We start from the raw sequence: 13,419 nt of genomic DNA, 5'->3' as shown, positions 1-13,419 counted from the left end.
CAAGCAGGACCACTGGCTGCCGGGGAGGGGCTGAGGGTCCCTGGGCAGCCTCGCACCCCAGGATGGTCCTATCAGGGCTGCGAGTCCCCAGGACAGGAGCTTGTCTGGGACCCACAGAGGGCCAAAAAAAAATCAATGGACCTTTGTTCTATGAAAGGGGACAGGAAGGTAAACGTCATCGCTGGCTGCAGCCTTCCTTCAACAATTGGAAATGCTGCTCATTTGATCTCTGAAAGGTTGGGGTTTTGCAGGCAGACTCTCAACCATTGCGCCACCAGGGAAGCCCTGAAAGGTTTTTTTAAACAAACAATAATGTTTCAGAGTGAAACTTCCAGTAACTTGAATTACAAAAACAAAAACGGCCAGGGGTGAGTTTCAACCTGTTAGGTTCTCTGGACTGCCCTGCCCCTGTGCCAGGGCACCCATGAGGTAGCCCAGCACTGACCCACAGGGGGCAGAGGCGGGACCCTGGGAGGCCTCCACAGGAGCCGAGCACCCCTCTGCCAGGGGCGGCCGCACAAGGAAGTGCCCTGACAAGAGGTCAGGACACCGAAAGTTCGCATATGAGAACACAAGTCCGTGAGCCACACCTGCCCCAACCCAGGCCCAGTGCAGGAAACGGCCAGTCAGAAAGCAGCTCCTCCTGCTGGAGGCCAGAGGGCGGCCTAGGACGCTCCCTGCCCAGGGGCCGCGCACCGGGCCTGTGTCCCGCAGGTCTCTGGTCCACCCACCTGGCTAGAACCCTCCCTCTCACTGCAGCACAGCAGCCTGGCAGCGCCCGCTTCACCCCGGGGGCCACGGTGGCTCTTGAAACGCCCCCAAACCCCAACGGAAGGCCCCAGGCATTCGGGTCTCCCACATGACCTTCTCTGTTGGGGCTGTTTCTCTCTGGACTCAGAAAACAGTTGTTCTCTGTGGCTGCAGGGCCCAGCGGCCGCCCGCGTGGGGTCCCTCCGTGCCCACGCCCAGCTCCTCCAGGACTGGAGACGAGGGGTGCAGGTGGTCCTGGGCCTTGAAGGCCTTGGAGATCCCCCCCCGCTTGGGTGCTCCTGCTGACGAGTGGGCTCCTGAAATGACCTCAGAGGACCCTGCTCCTTGAATGTCGGCCGTGACATAAGGGGGACACGTGGCCCTCCCCTTACCCCCGAGGCCTGACTTGGGGCTGAATGGGACTGGAACACGGCTTTCCTACGGCTCAGGGTCAGCGGGACAAGCAGAGAGGCGCTTGGTTCTGGACGCCCGTGACGGGCCTGTGTGCTGAGGCTTACTCCCTGGGGGGGCCCAGACATCTCCTCATCGGGGTCTGGACCCTCCTCTCCACCTGCCTGGCTCCAAAGCCCCATTCTGTCTCCCCTGGGAGGCAGAGGCTGGTGGACTCACCTGTTCTATCTGCTCTGACTACCCCTGGGGTCTGGGAGGGGCCTGGGAGGGCCTGCCATGTGCCAGACCCCGAGGTGACACTTTACATAAAGGACCTCATTTCAGCCTCAGTACAAAGTGGTGAGGTAGGTATGGATATTACCCACCCATTTTACAGAGGAGGAGACCGAGGCTAAAGGTGACCTGAAATCCCCCAAGTCTCACAGTTAGGGAGTGGGTCCCATCACACGGGAGCCCAGGGCTGTCCCCTCCAAGGCTGTGACACCACACGAGCCAGACACCAGGTTCACACCATGCTAGGCACCCCACCGCCCGTGACGATGGTTCAGGGAGACGACATGCCGGGTAACTTTGGGGACGTCGCTTAAATTCCATGACTTGGTCTCTTCACATGCAAAGCCTGGAATAATAACTTCTGCTCTGCCTGACTTACAGAGGCCATAGGAGCATCAAATAATGGCCGCTAACGATCCTGGTAAAGTAAAAAGTCCTAGCCAGAGAAAACCTACTCATGCCTCGTTACCCGCCTGCCCCTTCCCCACATTACCTGCCGTCTGCTTCCTCTGCTCATCAAACAGGTCAGCAGAACTGATGGAGGAACTTGCCGAAAGCCTCTCCAGCCGAGCCCTGGTTTCATACTAGACAAGACCAGGAGAAAAGAAACATTAGGCTCCAAAAACCATGAGCAATTTTGCAGAAAGAATCATCGAGGAGCGATCACGGCTGGGCTGGGGGCCGGCATGATGCTCGCGTCCTGCGGGTCACAAGCAGACAGATGAACGCACAACGCCACGGCCAACAACGGTCAGTGGAGGGGAACCCAGGGACAGTGACAGTGACAGCTCTGTCATGTGCTGCTCTCACCCAGCTGCCAGGAAAGGCCGCTCCAAGAAGCTCTCTCCCAATAGCCTTATGTGATTTCCTAACTGAACTTGGATGTTGTCAACTTTAAAACAAGGCAGATTTTAGTGGGTGGAGAATAGCCAAGTGGCAACTCTAAATACACTCAAAATGCTAGTGGAGGGTGGCGCAGTGGTTGGGAGTCTGCCTGCCGATGCAGGGGACGCGGGTTCGTGTCCCGGTCCGGGAGGATCCCACGTGCCGCGGAGTGGCTGGGCCCGTGAGCCATGGCTGCTGGGCCTGCGCTTCCGGAGCCTGTGCTCCGCAGCGGGAGAGGCCACAACAGTGAGAGGCCCGCGTACCCAAAAAAAAAAAAAAAAAAAAGCTAGTGGAATTTCTACTGCTACAAAATAAAATCGGTACTTTAGGAAATAATTATTCTCTGTATCGTGCAGGAAGCCTAGTAATAACACGTATCTCTAAGAGTTTGCGTAAGCACGTTACCGCTTCACAATGAAAAGGAAACCTTTAAGCTCCCCATTTCCATTTGAGTCTTACTGCTTAGCCAGACTCCACTAAGATAAGCTCATTAACATTTCTGAGAAAAGAGGCAATAATCTCTTTTCTGAAAATAAATATACCTACCCTCGAGAATCTATCTGTATACTTCATTTAACTATGGTTAAAAAATTGCTAAGTAAATTACAGGTGTATCAAAAATCTCCTGAAATTTACTCAAAAGGTATCGAATGGATGGCTATTCAAAACACTGAGAAAGGAATGAGAGAAAGATGAGACACTGTCCCTGCCTTCCAATCACTCCTCTAGCTGGAGCAGCAAAGTGGGGCGATTAGTCAGAAAGACCTGGGTTCGAGTCCTGCTCCAGCACTCTGGGGACAGGGGTCCCTTGCAGCCTGACTCCATCTCACTCAGCATCCAGCACCTCCTCCCACACCTCCCGTGGCCCTGCTGGCTTCCTGCTCTGTGGGGACCACACAGAAACTCCCTGGGCACTTACATCAGCTTTGGCTTGTCTTCCAAAGTACATATCTGAGGAAATGGCTTTGACGTTGCCAAACTTCTTCTGGGCCTCATCTGTATTTTCAACTGGCTCATAGTCTGGCTTGCGGCGAGCTGTAGGTCTACAGTTAGCAACAGCCAAAACGTCAGTAAGGAATGACATCAGTAAGATGATGGAATAGGAGTTTTCTCCCATTACCCCTTAGAGAACACTGGTTTTGACAATCACCCACAGATGAGAATGCCTTTGTGGGAGTCCAGGAGTCCGGCAGAGAGGGTCCAGCACACTGCTGGAGCAAAAAATCCAAGACTGGATGCACTGAAGAGGGTAAGAGGAATAGTCTCACTGCGCCCATGTCACCCCTCCTCCAAGGCGGCACAGCTCAGTGCCAAGAGAGATCCACGGGGCCTGCAATTCCTCCCATGGGGGAAGGCGAGAGGGTGGTGAGCAGGTGCCTGGTCTCCCCAGCTGTGTGGGACATTGCCAAGGGTGCCTCTTTCTTTCTCATCCCACCCAGGATACTGAGGTGACCGACACAGCTTAGGGGCTGGGGGAGGCTGGAAGCAGAGCAGCCAGGGCTCAGAACTCATCAAAGCTGTGTGGATTCCACTAACCACTTCCCGAACTCCATGAGGAGGCCTGCTCACAAACCACTGGATACACTTTGCCTGGGGAGCCCCCAGCTGGCCCTCCAACACTCTGCACGCCTCACCCATGCACCTTTGGCCCCACAGCTGGCTCCCTGCACATGCCCCTGCGGATGGTGAGGGCAAGCCTTTGCAGACAGAAAGTGAGCGTGTGCAAAAGTCAGCCCAACTCTGGGACTCGCGGAGGGCACAGCAACCTGAGCATTTCAGGGCACCGCCCTGGCGAGAGCAAGCAGGAGGTTCTCAGCACCTGGCCCTGCTCTGTGGGACTGAGAAAAGACACACCATCCTGAGATGTCACCCCCCCAAGAGGAGTAAGAAGTGTGGAGTGAGTGCATCCATAGGAAAGGTCTGAGTAAGCCTCCGCATCTCTAGCAGGGCTGACTACTGAAGGCATTTCTCACCCAAAGCCAGGCACTGAAGACTGGAGGAGGTGATTGCTCCTTCAAGTGCAAAGACAGCAACACAAGGCTCTAAGGAACATGAAAAACCAAGGAAACGTGATACCACCAAGGGAAACAATAATTTTCCAGTAACTGATCCCAAAGAACTGCCTGACAAAGAATTCAGAATAATTGTTTTAAGGAAGCTCATCAACCTACAAGAACACAGACAACTCAATAAAATCAGGGAAATAATACACAGATAAAATGAGAAGTTCAGCATAGAGACAGAAATCATAACTGCGTCCCATCGCTCGCATTACCGTCTGAGCTCCGCCTCCTGTCAGATCAGCGGCGGCATTAGATTCTCATAGGAGCATGAACCTAGTAGGTTCGAACCAGAACTGCACGTGCGAGGGATCTAGGTTGTGCGTTCCTTATGAGAATCTAATTCCTGATGATCTGAGGTAGAGCTGAGGCGGTGATGCTAGCGCTGGGGAGCGGCTGCAAACGCACATCATCATTAGCAGGGAGGTCTGACTGCACAGAAACCGTAATAAGTCAATTGCTTGCAGACTCATATCAAAACCCTGTCAGTGGGGACTTCCCTGGTGGCAACAGTGGTTGAGGGTCCGCCTGCCAGTGCAGGGGACACTGGTTTGAGCCCTGGTCTGGGAGGATCCCGTGTGCCGTGGAGCATCTGGGCCCGTGCGCCACAACTGCTGAGCCTGCACTCTGGAGCCCACGGGTCACAGCTACTGAGGCCCACGTACCTGGAGCCCATACTCTGCAACAAGAGAGGCCGCTGCGCTGAAAGGCCCGCACACTGCAGTGAAGAGTGGCCCTGCTCGCCACAACTGGAAGAGGGCTGGCGCGTGGCAGTGAAGACCAAACGCAGCCAAAAATAAAAAATAAGTAAATAGGTAAAATAAATAAATTTGAAAAACAAAACAAAACCTATCAGTGAGTGGCAAGTGGAAACAAGCTCAGGGCTCCCATTGATTCTGCATTATGGTGAGTTGTATCATGATTTCATTATATATTATAATGTAATAATAATAGAAATAAAGTACACAATAAATGTAATGTGCTTGAATCATCCTGAAACCACCCCCCACCCCGAATCCCGGGCCGTGGAAAAACTGTCTTCCATGAAACTGGTCCCTGGAACCAAAAAGGTTGCAGACCACTGAAGCAGAAGAAAGAATCTGTGAACTCGAAGACAACTCAGTTGAAATTATCCAGTCAGAAGAGAACAAAGAAAAAAGAAAAAGAGCAAAGAAGCCTATGTGAATTATGGGACACCATCAAGAACACAATTCATGCATTGTGGGAGTCCCAGGAGGAGAAGAGAGGAAGAAAGGGGCAGAAAGCTTATTTAAAGAAATAATCTCTAAAAACTTCCCAAATCCGGAGAGAGATGCGGACATCCAGATACATGGAGCTCATAGGTCCCCAAACAGATTCAACCCAAAGAAATCTTCACCAAGAAATATATAATAAAACTGTCAAAAATCAAAGACAAAGAGAGAATTTTGATAGCAGCAAGAGAAAGAAACTCATTCTATAAAATGGAAGCCCTGCAAGGCTATAAGCAGATTTCTCTGCAGAAATCCTGAAGGCCAGAATATAGTGGGATGATATATTCAAAGTGCTGGAAAGACAAACACAAACACAACTGCCAGCCACCAGACTTGTCCTACAAGAAATGCTAGAAGGAGCTCTTCAAGCTAAAATGAAAGGATGCTAATCAGTAACATGAAAACATAGGAAAGTATAAAACTCACTGGTGAAGGTAAGCATATAGCCAAACGCAGAACACTCTAATACCGTAATAGTGGTGTATAAATCACTTAACTCTAGTATAAAGGTTAAAAGACAAAAGTGGTAAAAATAACGACAGCTACAGTAATTTATTAGTGGATACACAATATAAAAAGAGGTAAATTATGATATGAGAAACATAAAATGTAGGGAAGGAGAGTAAAAGAGTAGAGGTTTTGTATGCAATCTAAGTTAAACTGTTATTAGCTTAAAATAGACTGCTATAACTGTAAGATGTTTTATGTAAGCCTCATGGTAATCACAAAGCAAAAACCTATAGTAGAAACACAAAAGAAAAAGAGAAAGGAATCAAAACATAGCACTATGGAAAATCATCAAATCACAAAGGAAGACAGCAAGAGAGGAAGCAACAAATAGAAGAGCTACAGAAACAGCCAAGAAACAGTTAGTGAGATATGGCAATAGTACATCCTTAACTATCAACAATTTTTTTTTTTTTTTTTTTTGGTACGCGGGCCCCTCACTGTTGTGGCCTCTCCCGTTGTAGAGCACAGGCTCCGGACGCGCAGGCTCAGGGGCCATGGCTCACGGGCCCAGCCGCTCCGCGGCATGTGGGATCTTCCTGGACCGGGGCACAAACCTGTGTCCCCTGCATCGGCAGGCGGACTCTCAACCACTGCGCCACCAGGGAAGCCCTCAACAATTATTTTAAATGCAAACAAATTAAATTCTCCAATCAAAAGACACAGAGTGTCTGAATGGATTAAAAAAAAACAAAAACAAAAACAAGATACAACTATATACTGCCTGTAGGAGACTCACTTCAGCTTTAGGGACACACATCTCTGAAAGTAAAGAGATGGAAAAAGCTATTCCACGTAAATGGAAACCAAAAGAGAGCAGGGAGAGCCATACTCATATCAGACAAAACCGACTAAGTCACAAACTGTAACGAGAGACAAAGGTCTTTATAGAATGATTAAAGGGTCAATTCATCAAGAGGATATAACAACTGCAAATATTTAGGCACCCAACACAGAAACATCTAAATATAATAAGCAAATATTAACAGATCTGAAGGGAGAAATAGACAGTACTGCAATAATAAGAGAGGACTTTAATATCCCACTTTCAACGATGGACAGATCATCTAGACAGAAAATCAATAAGGAAAACTGGACTTGAACCAAATGGAACAAAAGACGTATTCAGGACATTCCATCCTATAGCAGCAGGACACACATTCTCAAGCACACACAGAACACTCTCCAGTATGAATCACAGGCTAAGTCACGAACAAATCTGAATGATATTTAGGTCTTAACAAATTTAAGAAGGTTGAAATCACATTAAGTGTCTTTTCCAACCACACGAGTATGAAAGTAGAAATCAATAACGGGAGGAAAAGTGAAAACTCCACAAATAGGTGGAAATTAAACAGCACACTCCTGAGCAACCAACGGGTCCAAGAAGAAACCAAAAGGGGGATTAAAGGACACCTTAGAACACAATCTTCAACAAAGGAGCCAAGAACATACCAGGGAGAAAAGACAGTCTCTTCAGCAAGTGGTGCTGGGAAAGCTGGATGCTGTAAATCAATGGAGTAGAACATTCCCTCACACCACACACAAAAATAAACTCAAAATGGCTTAAAGATTTCAATATAAGACATGACACCGAAAAACTCCTAGAAGAGAACATAGGCAAAACATTCTCTGACATAAATTGTACCAATGCTTTCTTAGGTCAGTCTCCCAAGGCAAAAGAAATAAAAGTGAAAGTAAACAAATGGGACCTAATCAAACTTATAAGCTTTTGCACAGTAAAGGAAACTATAAACAAAATGAAAAGACAACCTACAGAATGGGAGAAAATATTTACAAGTGATGCGACCAACAAGGGCTTAATTTCCAAAATATACAAAACAGCTCCTACAGCTCGGTATCAAAAAAACCCACAAACAACCCAATCAAAAAATGAGCAGAAATAGACATTTCTCCAAAGAAGACATACAGATGGCCAACAGGCACATCAACAGATGCTCAACATCACTAATTACTAGAGAAATGCAAATCAAAACTATAATGAGGTATCACCTCACACTGGTCAGAATGGCCATCACCCAAAAGTCTACAAATAACAACTGCTGGAGCGGGTGTGGAGAAAAATGAACCCTTCTTCACTGTTGATGGGAATGTAAGTTGGTACAGCCACTATGGAGAACAGTATGGAGGTTCCTTAAAAAACTAAAAATAGAGCTACCACATGATCCAGCAATCCTACTCCTGGGCATATATGCAGAAAAGGCAAAAACTCTAATTCGAAAAGATACATGCACCCCAGTGTTCATAGCAGCACTATTTACAATAGCCAAGACATGGAAGCAACCTAAATGTCCATCGACAGATGAACGGATAAAGAAGATGTGGTATATGTATGCAATGGAATACCACTCAGCCATAAAAAGGATGAAATAATGCCATCTGCAGCAACATGGACGGACCTGGAGAGTATCGTACTAAGTGAAGAGAGTCAGACAGAGGAAGCCAAATATTATATGATATCACTTACACGTGGAATCTAAAAAAGATGATACAAATGAACTTATTTACAAAACAAACAGACTCACACACAAAGAAAACAAATTTAAGGTTACTAAAGGGGAAAGCTGGGGGAAGGGATAAATTAGGAGTTTGGGATTAACAGATACCACTACTACATATCAATGTAAAATAGAGGGCTTCCCTGGTGGCACAGTGGTTAAGAACCCGCCTGCCAATGCAGGGGATACGGGTTTGAGCCCTGGTCCAGGAAGATCCCACATGCCGGGAAGCAACTAAGCCCGTGCGTCACAACTACTGAGCCTGCGCTCTAGAGCCCATGAGCCACAACTACTGAGCCCACGTGCCACAACTACTGAAGCCCGCGCACCTAGAGCCCATGCTCTGCAACAAGAGAAACCACCGCAGTGAGAAGCCCACACACCGTAACGAAGAGTAGCCCCTGCTCACCGCAACTAGAGAAAGCCCACACACAGCAATGAAGACCCAATGCAGCCAAAAATAAATAAAAAATAAATTAAAAAAAAAAAAATCCCACCAATTTTCTAAAAAATAAAATAAAATAGATAAACATGGTCCTACTATATAGCGCAGCGAACTACACTCAATACCTTATAATAACTTATAATGGAAAAGCGTATGAAAAAGACTCTCTCTCTATATATATTCTTACATACTCAGTTGCATCTATCTATCTATCTATCTGAATCACTTTGCTGTACACCAGAAACGAACACAATATTGTAAATCAACTTTACTTCAATTTAAAAAAAAAAGGATATCTTAAAACAAATAAAAATGGAAAAGCAGTACTAAGAGGGAAGTTTAAGGACAACAGGTATATGAAAAGGTGTTCAACATCAGTGATCATCAGGGAAATGGAAATCAAAACCACAGTGAGATATACCCCCTCACACCTGTTAGGATGGCTATTGTCAAGAAGACATGAGATAAGCGTTGGTGAGGACTGGAGAAGAGGGAACCTTTGTATACCACTGGTGGGAATGGAAATTAGTATAGTCACATGGAAAGCAGTGTGGGAGTTCATAAAAAAATTAAAAATAGAACTACCATATGATCCCACTTCTGGGTATATATGTCTGAAGGAAACAAAGTCAGTATCATGAAGAGATCTCTGCAGCCCCGTGTGCATGGCCGCATTATTCACAATAGGTAAGATATGGAAGCAGCCTAAGTATCCGTCAATGGGTGAACGGATAAAGAAAATGTAGTATATAATATACAATGGGATAATATTCTGCTATAAAAACGAAAGAAGGAAATCCTGCCATTTGTGACAACATGGATGAACCTGGAGGAAGCCAGAGAAAGACAAATACTGTATGTCCTCACTTGGATGCAGAATCTAAAAAACAAGAAGTTGAACTCAAAGAAACAGAGAGCAGAATAGTGGTTCCCAGGGAGATGGGAGCAGAACTTTCATTTATAAGATGACTAGGTTCTGGGGATCTGACGTACAGCATGGTGATTATAGTTAATAATCCTGTGGTGTTACTTGAACTGTGGGAAGAGAGTAGAGCTTCAGTGTTCTCAGCACAAAGAACAAAAACAGGTTAAACTGGTTTGAGGTAAGGCAAACGCACGTCTCATTTATAATGTGTGCACACGCCATTTTGCTTCTGAGAAAGCCAACAGCAGTAATTTTGTAAAAGGATTTTAGGCCACTTTGAAAAGGCTGGATATTCTAATTAGAAAAATGAATACATATCCAAACCACACAACATTTGAATGAATTTTGCTATTTAAAATAGGCCTGTTGGGCTTCCTTGGTGGCGCAGTGGTTGAGAGTCCGCTTGCCGATGCAGGAGACACGGGTTCGTGCCCCGGTCCGGGAAGATCCCACATGCCGCGGAGCAGCTGGGCCCGTGAGCCATGGCCTCTGAGCCTGTGCGTCCGGAGACTGTGCTCCGCAACGGGAGAGGCCACAACAGTGAGAGGCCCGTGTACCGAAAAAAAAAAAAAAAAAAAATAGGCCTATTATTTCACTCTTCAGTTCCACGGATCAATTAGTAAATACTGAATACACTGCCATGCACATAAGACACTGCTCCACATTATGCAGGATACAAAATGAGCAGGATGACGGTACATCCCAGTCACCGAGGACAATCCCAGGTCACACCTGTTGTCCCAACATACTAGCATCGTCCCCCTGCACTCTATAAAGAGTTCCCTGGTTTGGATGATACATTATACAGCCCTTCATTCATAATCACCAAAAACTGGAGACAGTTCTTTGACAGGTAAATGGATAAACAGACTCAAAAATAAATAAATAAAAATAAAATAAAAAAAAAAATTTTTTTTTTTAAAAAAAAAAAAAAAAAAAAAAAAAAAAAAATTTTTAAAAAAAAAAAAAATTTCTAAAAAAAAAAAAAAAAAAAAAAAAATAAAAAACAGACTCAAAAATAAAGAGGGAGGAACACAGCAATGAATCTCAAGTGCACTACGAAAAGCCAAAGAAGCCTGTCTAACAGGGCTGGTTACTGCATGACTCCAATTATATGACATTCTGGGAAAGGAAAAACTGTGAGGTCAGAATACAGACCAGGATACAAAGAATATTCTTGAAATAGTACAACAAAATCATTTACTAGTGTTAGAGAATTTCCCTAGAGATGCATAGAGTCACTATTTACAATCCCACTGCTCTGGTATTCATACCTGTCTGTGTAGCCTGTTGGTTTTAGAATGATGTCAGTGTCTTTGACGGTCTCTTTTTTCCAATAGGAATCCGAACTGTCATCCCAGCTAGAAAAAGAACTGCTCCTTAACTCCACTGGCTCGTCAAAGTACCTGTATGAGAGAGAGCAGAACAGTGACTTTGGAGGACCTGACCGATGTCCACTCACATCGGTGCATGGGGACCGCCCTTCCCGGCCTCTTCGGAGTTGGGGGCAGCCATGTGATCTGGCCAGTGCAACAGAAGCAGGCATAAGGCGAGTCATTTCCAAGGCCTTTCAGGTGCCCAGTCTTCTCTTCCCTCGCCGCATGGAAGAGGTCGGGTTTTCCAGGTGCTTCAGCCTCGGGCAGGTGAAACCACCATCCACCTGGACAATCAAGATTCCACCAGAAGGACAGGTAAGCTGGACAATCACCTGTACCCTCAGCTGACTTTAGCGAATGAGAGACAAACCATCATTGTGTTAAGCCCTAAAGATTGGGGCGGGGGGGTGGGGGAGAGTATTTCTCACTGCAGTGTAACCTAGCTTATCCCAACAGCGCATGATGTCTTTGAGTGCTACCCCACTATAGGTTAGTCACAAATAATCCTTCGAGCCCATCCGAGGAGCTCCTTGTTGGCAATCCTGCCATGTCAGCCACTGTATAAGGCACCATCCCTAACAGCAAGCAGCCCTTAGTGTAAGTGACGCTGACGAGCCTCCTCCTGGAATCGCTGATCACGGGACCGCTGCCCCGAGATGCTCTTCAGTCTGGCTTGACGTGAGCTTTGTCTGTAAGCTTCTCAGGGGAGCTGCTGGCCTTCTGGGTGGGTTTACACTTTCATTAGCTGAGCGTCACTGAGCAGGGCATCGCTGAGAGAGCAAGGCTCAGGGACAGCTTTTGGTCCTGAGTGGTGGGAGAAAAACCTTTGACTAAGAGCAGCAGGGTTTGCCTGGAACAGGACAGAGATGGACAGGTCAGGCGGATGTGCCAGAGCCGCAGTGGAAAGTGACCACGTGCCACCTCAGAGTTCAGGACCGCTTAGGGTGGAAAACAACCCGGCCAGGCGTGCACTCCTTATAAAGGTGGTTCCCGAAGTTCAGAAGAGAGACACGGATCCCAATGCTTGGGTCTGAGGAAAGGAAGGATGATGGAAGAGGACACAGAGGCTTCAAAAATGTCACCAAGGTTTCTGCAGAGAGTAAGAACGGAAGCACACAGGAAACAAGGTGAGGCCAAGCCCCGAGGGCATAAGGAGTTCATGAGCTAAGATGGCGGGGCGGGGGAAAAGACTCAATATACTCTTTTATTCTCGCAGGAAAAAAACCAGAAAAAGGAGGGGGCATAAACCTGCCGTTTGAAGCAGATGGTATGACTTCATATGAATAATAGAAAAAAGGCAGAATTTCCAAGTGTGGTTTCTGCATTCTCTGGCAAGGAGGTCATTAAGAACAAAGCTTGTTACACTAGCCTTCTCTCCCCAGGAAGAAAAACATGCAGTGTTCAAAGAGTATCTGGATTTCAGCTAGAAACTGACCAGGCTCTCCCTGCGGCTGACCAGCGGATGAGCCCTGAGCCACTGGGCTCTGCTCAGAGGAACAGAGACAACCAATCCCTGTTCAGAGAAGAGACCAGAACAACGAAGAGGCTCAAAGTCACGTCTGAGAAAGAAGGTTTGAAAGATGTGAGCCACGTGTTGGCCTGGAAAGTTACCTTCAAATATTTGAGGGACATATTTCTAAGGGACCAAGTGAAAGAATTAGGACCGATTCAATAAGGAATTTTAAAACTACTTAATAAGCACCTATGAGGGGCCAGGCACTTGCTGGGTGAGGATACTGGGCAAGGAGACATAGTCAGACCCTGCCCTTATGAGGTTGACTGATCTGAGCTCAGAAACCCAGGGAGATATGTAAGCATAGGGCAGTGTTTCTCATGCAGCTGCTGTCGGACTGAAAGGCTGCCTGGAGGAGGAGTGAGGGCTCTGGGGTGGGGTGGGGGTGAGCACTGGATGGAGGTGGGTGGAACTTCCAGGCCCTTCACAACTCTGAGGCACTGGTACTCAGGACTTTTTGAATTTAGTATCACTCTAAGGGAATATTCTTCATTCTGATAGG

General features: G+C 46.9%; 1 protein-coding gene across 3 annotated transcripts in view; it reads right to left on the bottom strand.

Moving 5' to 3' along the window:
- The window catches only part of ARFGAP3 (ARF GTPase activating protein 3), a 53,608-nt gene that overhangs the window by 4,983 nt on the left and 35,206 nt on the right, over positions 1–13,419 (bottom strand). For all 3 annotated transcript variants that reach the window (XM_024737513.1, XM_024737512.1, XM_024737514.1), the window contains exons 12-14: positions 11,303–11,434; positions 3,239–3,362; positions 1,928–2,018 (exon numbers count right to left, since the gene is read on the bottom strand). In XM_024737513.1, the coding sequence (XP_024593281.1) occupies positions 1,928–2,018; positions 3,239–3,362; positions 11,303–11,434 (347 nt within the window). The remainder of the gene's footprint in view (positions 1–1,927; positions 2,019–3,238; positions 3,363–11,302; positions 11,435–13,419) is intronic.

The sequence above is a fragment of the Neophocaena asiaeorientalis genome, unplaced genomic scaffold (genome assembly GCF_003031525.2).
Source record: "Neophocaena asiaeorientalis asiaeorientalis breed wild unplaced genomic scaffold, Neophocaena_asiaeorientalis_V1.1 scaffold242, whole genome shotgun sequence".
NCBI lineage: Eukaryota > Metazoa > Chordata > Mammalia > Artiodactyla > Phocoenidae > Neophocaena > Neophocaena asiaeorientalis.
This window is presented reverse-complemented; position numbering and strand designations above follow the sequence as displayed.